This window comes from Podarcis raffonei, chromosome 4 (assembly GCF_027172205.1).
Source record: "Podarcis raffonei isolate rPodRaf1 chromosome 4, rPodRaf1.pri, whole genome shotgun sequence".
Classification (NCBI taxonomy): domain Eukaryota; kingdom Metazoa; phylum Chordata; class Lepidosauria; order Squamata; family Lacertidae; genus Podarcis; species Podarcis raffonei.
In genome coordinates this window covers 48,262,012-48,274,909 of record NC_070605.1, presented here as the reverse complement: position 1 = coordinate 48,274,909, position 12,898 = coordinate 48,262,012, and the positions used below count along the sequence as shown (strand labels likewise).

Genomic DNA, 12,898 nt, shown 5'->3' with positions numbered 1-12,898 from the left:
TAAGTGGACATTTATAATAGCATCCGTGCACTGTCTCTAGTTTTGTGTACTAACCTAGCCTCAATCTTTTAATTGTTTATGTATTTGTACTGTGTATGTGGCAGCGCTAGTCCCATTTGAAAATGTATATGAGCTTGCAAAACACTCTAAATCTTTTTCAGCATTTTGTTTCCAAACTTTCTCTTTACAATAACTGAAGAGGAGACATCAAAACTCAGATACATTTAGTCATCATTAAGCTCAGCATGGGTTAACCATATGTATGGTTTCCCCCCATAAGACTTATATGGTAACCTATTTCAGAGTGTGCTTGTACTATTGACCTGATAATCTTCTTGTGAGTTTCCCCTCCCCCCTTTATCCCAATACAAATTAGTTTTCAAAATGATTTGGATTAACCACCATGCCAAGGTATATTTTATCAGGCATTTCTGTGACAGTAGTTTGGTTGGACTAAGATTTGCATGAGCCAATCTTATGATTGTTTCTGCTAATGACTAGTATGCACACTGATTTATTTTTGTATTTATTTAAGAGAAGAGCTGGACTGGCAGATTCCGAGCTTCTGACAGGATCTTTGTAGGTGTTTCCTCTTTCAATTGCCATCTCATTTTGCAATCCCATCTTATACAACGACTTATCTGCAGATCTGTGTCTATGTGACAGACATACAGGGCCAGCCCCAAACATTTTGCTATCTGAGGTGGGCAATCAGATGGCACCATCTCTTCTTCAAGACACAAAAACCCAAGGCCAGCCAAGTTTATCTTGGCATCTGAGGCAGAAATTTCCCCAAGTACCTCTCTCACTCTTCAGCAGCAAAAATAAATATTAATATTAATAATATTAATAATAAATAACAATTTGCTGCCTTTCATGGTACCCAAATCAGCTCATGATAGGGCCAACCCTGCAGACATGTCAGCTATTAAGCCATCTGAATTTCCGGATCACTACTATCAACAGATGAATTTATTGTCCAAGTTCAGGCTCAAGATACAGAGAGAGCTTGTCTTGTGAATGTAATGGTGATCAGTTGATAAAAATACTATTTGAGGTGCATTTCTCCAATAACAATAGACTAGTGTCCAAGGCTTTCTGCTGGGCTGGTAAGAGGGAATCTTCTGTACCTATAATAGTTATGCAGCAGAGGAAGTTTTCTCATCACTGAGTATTTATTCTTGGGATTTATACTCCCTACTCATCAACAAGTTCCAAACTGTAGCTCAGTGCCAAGGTACCTGCTTGCATACAGAAGGTCTTAGGTGCCATTCCTGGTATACCTAGGGTTGGGCCAGGAGAGACCCTTGTCTGAAATCTTGGCAAGCCACTGACCATTGGCATATAGATAATATCATGTGAGGTACCAGCTTGGTATAAGATAGCATCTTGTGTAACCTAAAATTATAGTAGAAACAAAAACCTTAAAACAATGCAATTTAAAAGAGCAGACAAAATAAAGCAGACACAAAGCAGCAGCTTGAGAAGCAGTTTTTCATAGTGCTCAAATCCTCTCTTCTGCATAACTATATTAAGTATGTAAAATATTTCTGTTCTCTATTGCATCTGATTATTTGTAGAGACTCCTGCCTTCCCCTGGTCTGTTGGGGGGGGGGAGCTGGCCATGCTCCATGTGACAGCAGTAGTAGGTAAAGGTAAAGGGACCCCTGACCGTTAGGTCCAGTCGTGACCGACTCTGGGGTTATGGCACTCATCTTGCTTTATTGGCCGAGGGAGCCAGCGTTTGTCCGCAGACAGCTTCTGGGTCATGTGGCCAGCATGACTAAGCCACTTCTGGCGAACCAGAGCAGTGCACGGAAACTCCGTTTACCTTCCCACCAGAGCAGTACCTATTTATCTGCTAGCACTTTGACGTGCTTTCGAACATTTTCAGCACTGGAGGGAAGCAACTCTATGGTCCAGGACTGCTGTCCCAAGTAGTTTGGAGGCACAGAAATGGAGAAACAGGTAGACCTGTGCCTACTGTAGAATCATTCAGGTCACATGAGCACCCCTGCCCAACTACTGCCAAAACAAACATGTCCTGATGGAGACAATGCTTTGGATGGATTTTGAGGGGCAGAGAGGGATCACACTTGTCTCACCTAGGACAGCATTTTGTTTTTAGCAATCCAGATTCTTGAACCTGTGTGAACAACAGTTGACTCAGACAATCATCCACTCATTACATATAATGAATAATGTAAACCAATTATTTGTGAATTATGTGCTCCCCGAATGAGTCATGCTCCCCTTAACTATTTGGTAAATGCTTGGCAATGAATAATAGATGGGAAGAAAATTAGACTCAGTTTGAGAATAATTTTCTCATCCAAAGCAGGGTCAGCCTTATGATAAATGACTTAGAGTCCTATGGCAAATTTATTATGGCATGAGTTTTTGTAGGGTGCAGGATTGTTTTATCACAAAGCTCCACTGTAGTTAGAGTGCACAGGCATCATTTAAAGATAGCAGACAAAAACCCTGGTTCAGTCGTTAGAATAACTACGTTGAATCGATTAATAAAAGATCAGACTCTACATTCTTTTTATCTCTTTCTAGGTCCATCCAGAAGTCCATGTCAGAAAATGAAGCATTTGGTTAGTAATTCACATTGTGTTCTGTTCAGGCTTTTGTGTTGTTGTTTTATCACGCAAATAAGGGGACATTCATGTGTTGAATGCATCTAGTGAAACAGACAAATCCAACACTCTGACAGAGGTTGCTGGAAAGTACCATACATGCAAAGAAAAAAACAATTATGGGAGCATTTCAGATTTAATAGAATGTGTGTCTAATTTGTTTTCCATTGTTAAAATGGCTATTTTCCTTTGCTAGTTGAAACCACAAACATAACTTGAGAAATGAAATGTATTTTCATAAAATGTCTAATCATTTTTTCATGTTTGATTGTGATGGTCAACATATCCTGTTTTCAGCAGCTAGCTTTATAAAAATCATTTCGTATATATTCCAAGTTGTAGAACTGATTTATTCAGACATTTTAAATACTTTTTTTTTTTTGCTGAATATGGAAATAAATAAAAACATGGCAATCCATCATAAAGAGCCTATCGACCTCTCTGTGAGTTTTGCAGTTCAGCAGGATTTGCATCCATTCATATTTTATCTCACTAGATGACAATGAATGGAGAACATTTAAAGCAAGGATGCTTTCTAAAGGTAAAAATATCGATTTTAATTGCAAAAACCTTCATATTTCATGACACCATATTATTGTTTTAAAGCCCACAAGTATAAAATGGCCATGCCATATCAAAATAATTTCCTTTCTTTTTCTCCAAGTGTATTTAAAATGAAAAAAAAAAAACGAAAAGCCTTAAAAGGAATTGCATCACCATTCAGAAGAAATCACAACAGATGTTTCATAGATGTGGTTCTTAGTACACTCTTGAAATCAATACAATACAGTCTTGAAATCAATATGAACCATGAAAGAGATGCAATCATATTCCTAAAAAAGATGATACTACACTCTCACATGTTGAAACCATAAATTTGCTGACGTCTGCTTTGAATAAATTGGTGTGGCATCCTTAAAACAAAATCATGGCAAATCTGTACTCCTGGAACTTTCCTAGGGATATTAAGACCAATTGCTTCACATGCAAGTTGACAAATAGAGATAGCGAGTCAATAGTAGCTTGCAACCCAACACAAGTTTCTCACATCAGCAGTCAACACATATTTGCCAGCTTTGCAGAGTTAATTTAGAGGCTATGGCCTCACGGTTTGTGGCAGCTGCTTCTCTTCAGACGCTTACTTTTTGATGCAAGAGTGACACCTCCAACATCACTAGCAACAGAGCCCAACCCCTCAGCATGCTTGTCTTCTTGCCTGACTTCAGTCTTTGGGGTTTATATTTACCAGTGCTGACCCTGAAGGGGGCAGGACCAAAAGGGGATCTCCACCTGAGGGGATCCCCTTATGGGGCACTGCAGGAGCCATCTCCTTAACATCTAGATAGCATGAAGCTGGGGTGTACCTTTTCTGAGGCTTTTTGTGTTGGGATTAAGAACCACCGGTTCATCTATCTGAGTATTAGAGTATTCCCAAATTGTCTAAAATAAACATTAGTTGGATCACTCCCAAATAAACCATCACTGAACCGAAATCGAAATAAGCTACTGACTGATTTCAAAGCTCCCTTCCTGGTCAAGATCCTTTAGCTGGTAGTTACTGGCCAGATTTGGATCCAGTTTAGGCTCTGTTACAGGCTTTAGTCACCCGGAGTCAGAAGAGAGACAGTGGGTTTTTGACTTTGTTGATTCTCATTGATCTTTCAGCAGCTTTCAGTCCAATTATCTTTCAGTTTTGACCTATAAAGCCTTAAATGGCTCAGGACCACAATACCTCAAGGACCATATGTGCCTCCTTCGCGAGAGGTCAGGAGGGTGGCAAGACGAGAACGGGCCTTCTCTGCAGTGGCTTCCCATCTGTGGAATGCTCTCCCCAGGGATGTTTGTGTGGCGCCTTCACTATACACCTTTAGGCACCACACAAATATGTTCCTTTTCAACCAGGCCTTTGCCTAACTCGATCCTATACCCTGTTCAAAAATGCTAGCTCTTTTGGGGGTTTTTTATTGGGTTGTTGGTTTTGTTTTGACCTTATGTATTTTATATTTTATGTGAACTGCCCTGAGACCTTCAGGTATAGGGCAGTATAGAAATAATAATAATAATAATAATAATAATAATAATAATAATAATACAGTGGTACCTCGGGATGCCAACGGGATCCGTTCTGGAGCCCCGTCCACATCCTGAACAGAACGTAAGACGTGCCTGCGCATGCGCGGGTCGCATTTTGCCGCTTCCACGCATGCACATGACGTCATTTTGACCGTCTGTGCATGCGCGAGCAGCGGAACCCGGAAGTAATGTGCTCCGTTACTTCCGGGTCGCCGCAGAGCGCAACCTGAAAATACTTATCCTGAAGCATATTTATCTCAAGGTATGACTGTAATAATAATAATATCCTTCTGCAGTAGCTGTCCAAGTTGGGAGCGGGCAGTATTGCTTTGCAGTATTTCTGGCCCTAGTTGGATGGCCGACTCTAGAATCTGGTGTTTGAGCGGTATTGTTCAGATTTTGTTCAGAAATTGTGCAGATTTGTGCAGCCAGCAGTGTGGGGCTCTACATGGTTTGAGCTACCCTCCATGCTATTTAACATCTACAGAAAACCATGGTGAGGTCATCCTGAATTATGGAGTGTGCTGCCATCAGAATGCTGAGGACTCACAGCTCTACTTCTCCTTTTCATCATCCTTATATACTCAAGCGATTGTTGTGCTCTACAGGAGAGGGCATCCTGCAGATACTGTTGTTATTGTTGCTGTTCTAATTCACCCTTCACCCTAAGGTCCCAAGGCAGGCTCCAGCATAAAAAAACAATATTAAAAACAATTAAAAACAACTTACAACCATAAAATAAGTGGCCCCATTTCACACAATGTTGGAATAAGGACTTTGTGTGTTAGCACCTCTCATTACATATCAGACAGGAGTCTTCTCTGTTGTTTTTCGGCATTTGTTGAAAACTTTCCTCAACAAGCATAGATTTTTATCCCATCAGCATCTGTAATGGATTTAAAATTGTTTCTATATACATGTATGTATATATGTAGTGGGTTTAAATTGTTTTTATATATATGCATTTTATTATATCGTTTTTATATATGCAATGTGAAATTGCTTTGAGATTCTTCATGACAAGCAATCATAAATGAAACAGGCAACTGAACAAATGAATAATCACTGGCCCTTGTGGTACTGTAAGGACTCTCTGACACTGTAATAGGATCTGCAGATCAAACTAAATATTGTGCATAGATGCCAATTGGTCTAAATCTTTTCCACTTTTAGAAGCTTTTTCAAGGAAATTGCCCTTTGGGATTGGTTGATCTGCATCCCAACGCTAATTATGTAGAGTTTTCAGCTGCTTCACTAATATGATACGAATCCAGGAATCTGCTTTCTTTGCTTCGCTTCTAGATAGGAAAAATGTGAATGGCACACTCGGGCAGCTTCCCAAGAAGCAAGAGAATGATTTGTACTTCGGAAGGCACTGTCAGTCTGAAGGTAATTGCAATACGCATTTCAGCTGATTTTGCATTTTCCTCAAAACATTTTAAAGGGCACAGAGGAAAACAGTGAAATAATTTGTCAAGGCCTCTGGTGGGGAGGGCTGACTCTTCCCCAATGGAAAGATATGCACTTTAAATAAAGTGGAAAGTTGAAGCAAGGAACAGCATGGCTTCTATTAAATGCTTCCTGTAGCTGACATGTAGCAGAAGACCCTCATGCAAGCAGCTTGTTGCTGTTTTGATCCTGGCAGAAGATTAGTATGCCTGCTATTTGACATGTATTTCCGATGAACTGTATGCTAGGTGCTTTATAGAAAACAGAAGTAGCAAAGCCTTCTAACAGGAAGCCCACATTGGGGGAGGGGGGAAAGAAATATAAATCCCCATCCTGTCTCAGTAGCAGAGCAAGTGCTTTGCATTCAGAAGGTTCCAAGTTCCTTCCTTGGCATTTTCAGGTAGGGCCAGGAGAGACTCCTGCCTGAAATCTTGGATAGGCACTGCCACTCAGAGTAGACAGTACTGAGCTACATGGACCCGTGGTCTGACTTGGTATAGGACTGCTTCCTGTCTTTCTAGCCTAAACATTTTTTGTTTAGATGTAAATCTCATTGATATCTGTGCAGCTTAATTCTTTTTTTTTTAAGATATTTATTGAGTTTTTCCACCTTTATACATTAAAAATTCAAAAAGAAAAAACAAAAAAAGTTAAAAACACATAAGGTTTACAATCCTTATTTTCAATAACATATTTCCCTGACTTCCCCACACCTCCCCTTCTTATATTCCAATTCAAATTGTTAATTCAACAAGTTCTTGTCCCCAATTTTTGACCTTTTTATATTTAATTCATTTTAAAAAAAACAAACCAATTTCAACTTATAAACATCAGTATTTAAACATCAGTGCTCATTCTTAAAACTTTTTTCTAAAGTCGACCCAACTTCCCTTCCACGAATTCCCCAATTTTCATACTAATAACAAAACAAAATAAAAAAACAGATTATTATTCTGCACCCTTTGGATTCCCAAACCCCACCCCCCCTTTCCCGGTTTCAATCCCCAACAAATGTCCATCAGTCTTAGTCTACTATCAGCCCGGAGACCTCACGTCCGAGGCTCTTAATTCTCTCTCAATTCCTCTCTGCCGGTTTTTTTGGTAGTCCTTAATATTAAACACCAGATCTCGGAGAAGCTCTATCCCGATAGGGTCCATATTTCTTCCAGCCAGACCTCCATACTTAAAAGTAGAGCCTGAATCTTGTTTCTTACTCCTTTTAAGTCCAAATGTCCCAAAAGCTCCAGCTTTCACCTTAATCAAGTTTGTAATCCGTAGGTCTTCAGATCTCCACATAAGGAGATCTCTCCATTCTTCAATCTTCAATTCAAAACAGATTTTCATCATCCAGTACTTATTTTCCTTTGTAGCCATCATGTCAGGCCTCTGGCTCTCCTTTGTCATCTGCAACATTACATCTCCTCCTTCCTTTTCCTCAGAAACAACATATATCTCTTTCTCCACACTCTCGAATCTTTCAAGTTTCTCTTCTTGTCCAGCTGCATGGACTTCATGAGTCAAGTCCTTATCAAATTCAATGGATTTGTTTACTGTTAAGTCCAGAGTTGCAACATTTGTAGCCAAAACATCAATTTGGCCTTGTAACTTTCCCAAGAGAAGAAACACTCTGTCCAATTTAGCTTGAATTTTTTCTCCTTCAGCCATTCTTGTAATGTCCCAAAATCCCCTCTAGAGGGATTTTGGTTATTTTATCTTCCTTCCAGTTCAAATCCAATAATCAAGTTAGTTTGTATCAGTTCTTCCTTGTTTTCAACAAAATATAACCAAATTGTAGCAAGTATATCCAGCAGAGATAGCAGAAACAAAGTTCTCTTTTTCCTTCTTGACAGCTAATTTGACAGCTGTCAAACTCTTCTATATCTCCTCAACAGGCTCTCTCGCGGATCACTCCCGGGTCCGGGGGGGTGACACTTCAGCTCTCAAAATTAGCTCTTATCCTCCAGTGAAATTACTTATACTGCCAAATCGTGAAATTCATGTCTTTTACCCAATAAAGAAGAAGAAATTCTCTCAACCTTAGTTAGCTAGTCCTTGCTTTAGATTATTTATAAGACGGGGAGACGGACTTCCTGTTTGTGCCTTCCCCGATCGTGCCTAATTCAAAAAAAAAATTTTCTTCTTTACAAATCCAATTTCCGTATTACTCACGGGTTGTTGCTTTTAGAGTCCAATTGTTCACAAGAAGAAGTCAGCGCTCTCCGACCATGGCATGCGGCTTCACTCCGCAGGAGAAGCAGTCGACTCTCAGCACCGCGCCGCTCACCCCGTCCCCCGTTCCGAAGCCTTTAAAAAGGCTCCTTCGCGGGTTGGGGGGCGCAAATGGTGCCCGCCGAGTCACCAGGTTCACAGGCTTCAGCGCCTGTGATTTCTGAGGGTCCCCGCGTCGCCGCAGCGGCAAGACCCGGATCCTGCGGAGCCGATTCCCTCCGGAGCTCGGAGGGAATCCGCCATTAGCCGATGGCGCTAACCCGGAAGTCTGTGCAGCTTAATTCTTGTGCCAGAAGTAGTCTAGTCATGCTGGCCACATGACCCTGGAAGCTGTCCGTGGACAAACACCAGCTCCCTTGACCTGAAAGCAAGATGAGCACCGCACCCCATAGTCATCTTTGACTGGACTTAACCATCCAGGGGTCCTTTACCTTTAGCTACTAGAGACAAAATCATGTGGGGTTGGGGGTGGGGAAGAAGACTTGTGTACAGCATTTCAGACTAGACTCGGACTGGATACACACACACAAAATTAAAGCACATTATTTCCCCAAGGAATCCTGGGAGCTGTAATTTATTCCTACAGAGCAACAATTCCTCACACGCTTAACAAACTAGGGCTGGATCTAGGCACATCAAAAAAGTGTTTCAGGAAAACGCATTGTACACTTTATTATGGGAAATCATGTTGGCAAAAGACGGGACTCGACAGCACCTTCTGATGTCACAGTGTTATAACACATATAAAATGCTTTTCCTTTACTAATGTTGACATAAGGTTCTTCAAATGCATGGTGTGTATGCAGGCTTAAAGTATATTTTCACTATGGTTTGCCAACACTGCGGTGGGTCCTATCAGTCTGATTTTACACAGCACTATGGACACACCAGTACGTGAATGGAGTTTCCAAGGAAAGGTACCGACATACAGGGGAAGTGAGCCAGGAAGCTGTGGCCAAGCACAGCTATAAATATTTTTTTACATATCTACCACCTTAACCACTGGTGCTCCTGCTACCTTTCCACTTTGAATAAAGGAGCCAATATGAAAGACTAGTTATCATGGCACTTGAGGGTAGTACATAATAGCTTGAGGAGCAGCTATCTCTATGCAGTCCTTTCAGAATTCTGGTCTACTCAGTTTAGATAAGAGAGTTGACACAAGAACATGGCAACTTTTATGTTATGCCTTATCAAAAAGCCTGTTTGTTTTTAGAATTCACTGAATCAGGGTAAGTTCCTTCTTTCTTTCTCCTTACTTGTCCCTCCTTTCTAAAGGCAGTTGGGTGTGAGGATTAAGTGATTGACCCCACAGAAACTAGACCCTGATGAATCAAAGCACTAAACCACAGGCTTAACTTTAAGCACCTTAAAGCCATAGATTTCAAATAGGCTATTCATGAGCCTATCTTATCTTTTAGCTTTTCTTTAACCATTTCATTTCCCTTGGCACACCATGAGGGTCTTGTCCCAGTTTGTAGTACAGTTTACTTCTCCCATCATAGTTTTGAATAATCCTACAGAGAGTTCCTACATTGCCAGATGGCCTGGTTGCTTGGGTTCATTTTAGGATCTGCACATTGACTTTGTCTTGCTATGCAGTATTTCCTGCACAGTTTACAGCAGGAAAAGGCGCATGGAGAGACATAAAGGCATAAGGAGATGTTGCAGCAGCAAGAGTGGAGGGTTTTACGCATGGTCCTGGCTTACAAGCATATGATACCGCATATAGTTCAATATTTTCTGTGCTGATTAGCAGTGATCTTGCAGACTTTTGTGCACTTATAGCACAATAAAATCGGATCTGTGCTGAAGCTAAGTAGGTCTGGTTAAAGCTGAAATAAAAAACCAAGTAGAAACCCATCTCTACTGCTTTGAGTTCCATGATGAAAGGAAAGTGGGATACAAATGTATTTGTTGTTATTATTATTATTATTATTATTATTATTATTATTATTATTGCAAAGGGAATACACAAAGCTTTGTTCCCCAGGATGATGATACTGCAGATTTAAAGTAACATTTTGGTAACACCTTCGTATTTCCCAAAAGAATAATAATACCAACTGTTGCTGACATTAACATTTTGAGGGAACGTAACTTACATTTTCCAGAAAAGTAGACTGATTTGATATACTACTAAAACAATTGTGGTAATTTATATGCTCATGTGCATGCAAATTCCATTTACATTAATGAGCTGTTTGCAAGCGAAAAGGTTTAGGATCGAGGTGTGAAATTTCTAATTAGATTTTGGTTGGAATACATCATCCAACTTCACCTAATACAAACTAAAGGAGTTGGATTTTTTTAAAAAAATGATCATGCCATATAAAAGAATTTAGAAAATAAATGAAGACAAAAGTAGACTTTCTTATTATCGTTGGCATCAATCTGTCTCAAGAGAATGGAGTGCATCTCCAGGGTGCAGCCAAACCTCTGGAGAATCACAGTGCCTGCTGTGGCTGCAGAGGCTAGTAATTCATAACTGCTGCCTCCTGCAATGTTTTTGCTGTGTTAGCAGCACCAAAGTGACCTATCTGGGGCACAAACGTAGGCAATTTGTATGGGGTTCCTGGGCTGCCCAGACAACAAGTCTCTCTTCTCATCCTTACTGATGTGGTCCAAAGAAAAATGAGCAATATGTTTGGTGGAAGAAGCATACAAGACGCCATCCATCCCTCTTAGGAACTCCACTCTGGATTTGTGTAGGGTTTACTCCTTAGCCTTTTCTTCTCCCAAATAGGTCCCACAAGGCAGCGGGTATGGATTTTTCCTCTGGGTTTCCTCCCAAAGTCTTTCTCGTGAATGAATATATCTGTAAGGCAGCAGAGGTTTAGGATCAGAGTCTTCCTTGATTTGGATGAACTACATTCCCCAACCTGACGAGCCCCAACCTGGCAGGTGGAGTAACTGCCTTCTTGACCAGTGGACACACTAATGGTCTTGTCTGCTCAATCTGCCGGAGCCTGTCTTCACATGCAGGAGAAGTCCCTAACTCACTGAGGTTTTAAGACTCATCGGCTACCCTCACCTAGTTATCAAAGCTGTTTGCTGGGGTGTGGCCACTGTCACATGCTGACAGTTTCTAGGAGCCACAGGTGAAAACTGAGTGCAGGGTAGGGAACAAAGGTGGACAAAGTACCCCAGAAGGAGCACAATGTGTCTCCCACAAGAGGTACTACCCATCCCTTAACACCTATACATAGTAATAGTATAGAAATGTTCTTTATTAATTCGAGACGAAAATGTAAGGTAACACTTCCCCTTTACTATAAATTTCTGATCAGTTTTAGCCAGATGCAATGAAAGAGGCACAGAGTTATTATTTGTTTATTTCATCTACAGTGACATCTATTTCATTCCTAAGCACAATTCAAACACCTGACTACATATTGATAAGCCTTCGGCTTTTCCTACCTCTGCTTAGGACTGTAAAATTAGGAAGTGGGTTATTAAGGATGTAGCAAATCACAATACATGGATGGCTGTTGGAATTCTGCTTCAAGGCTCACAATTTTGTAGGCTTTGCCTAGAGCTAGCTAGTAAACAGATCAAAAGTCTAATGCTAACCAGGTTTGTTCAGATGCATGCAAGTACTTCCATTGAAATATGTTTGGGACTGCTACTTTAGTGATCCACAAATTAGGCACGAATGAGTTTAAGTCCAAGTATACCAGCTTAAGTAGCTGATGAATCATAGTGGTGATCTTTAGAAAGACTGGGACAGTAAAGATGTTCCCACTATGGAAAGCAGCATGGAAGTAAAAACAAAAACCAAAACCTTCACAAGAACTTTGCTGAATGAAAATCTTGATTTCAAACAGTAAAAACTCATTATTATGATTAGAGGAAATTTTCAAAGTGCTTCCCGTGTGTGTGTGTGTGTGTGTGTGTGTGTGTGTATGAATGAAAGACAATATGTGTTTATCCTATAGTCAAAGAACATAAATATTCTGACCTCCTAGGTGTCTGGTGTACTCTAAGTTTCCCCATCACCACAGCTATTTTAAATGTCTACAGCATACCAAGAGGCAATGAATATTTTTAAAGCTGACAAGATGTTATAAGGGAAGGGAAGAAGCCCAGAGAACACAGGAAATAAGATTGAAAGCTTTAAAAAAGAAACAACAACTCCAATTTTCCTACTGTGGTAAAAAAATATCTCTGCGTTTCCTACCACGTTTCTGTTATATTTGTATATGTTACTCATTCTATTTTCAATGAAAATGTATTGCAAAAACTTTAATTAGGTTCTTCGTGATAATAATCTTTGTACTTTTCTAATTCCTCCCCACCTCCGGACAGAAATGAATGAAGATTTTCTTATCGGAGAAAGGTTTCATTTACTACAAGGAACAAGAATAGAGGAAACTACATGTCAGGTAACTGTGAAACTGTAGCAGAACTTGGGCAATAGAAATACCTGCCTGAAGTTCTTTCTAGACTGGGTTGCAAAATGGATCCCATGTGTCTGTAGGCTTGGCTGGATTTTTTTTTTATCA

The 12,898-nt window shown here is 40.3% G+C and overlaps 1 protein-coding gene across 1 annotated transcript in view; it reads left to right on the top strand.

Moving 5' to 3' along the window:
* Window positions 1–6,039: 6,039 nt before the first annotated feature.
* Window positions 6,040–12,898, top strand: part of SAMSN1 (SAM domain, SH3 domain and nuclear localization signals 1) — a 59,621-nt gene continuing 52,762 nt past the window's right edge. The window contains exons 1-2 of the mRNA XM_053386498.1: window positions 6,040–6,104; window positions 12,702–12,778. Coding sequence (XP_053242473.1) covers window positions 12,704–12,778 — 75 coding nt within the window. The 5' untranslated portion in view covers window positions 6,040–6,104; window positions 12,702–12,703. The remainder of the gene's footprint in view (window positions 6,105–12,701; window positions 12,779–12,898) is intronic.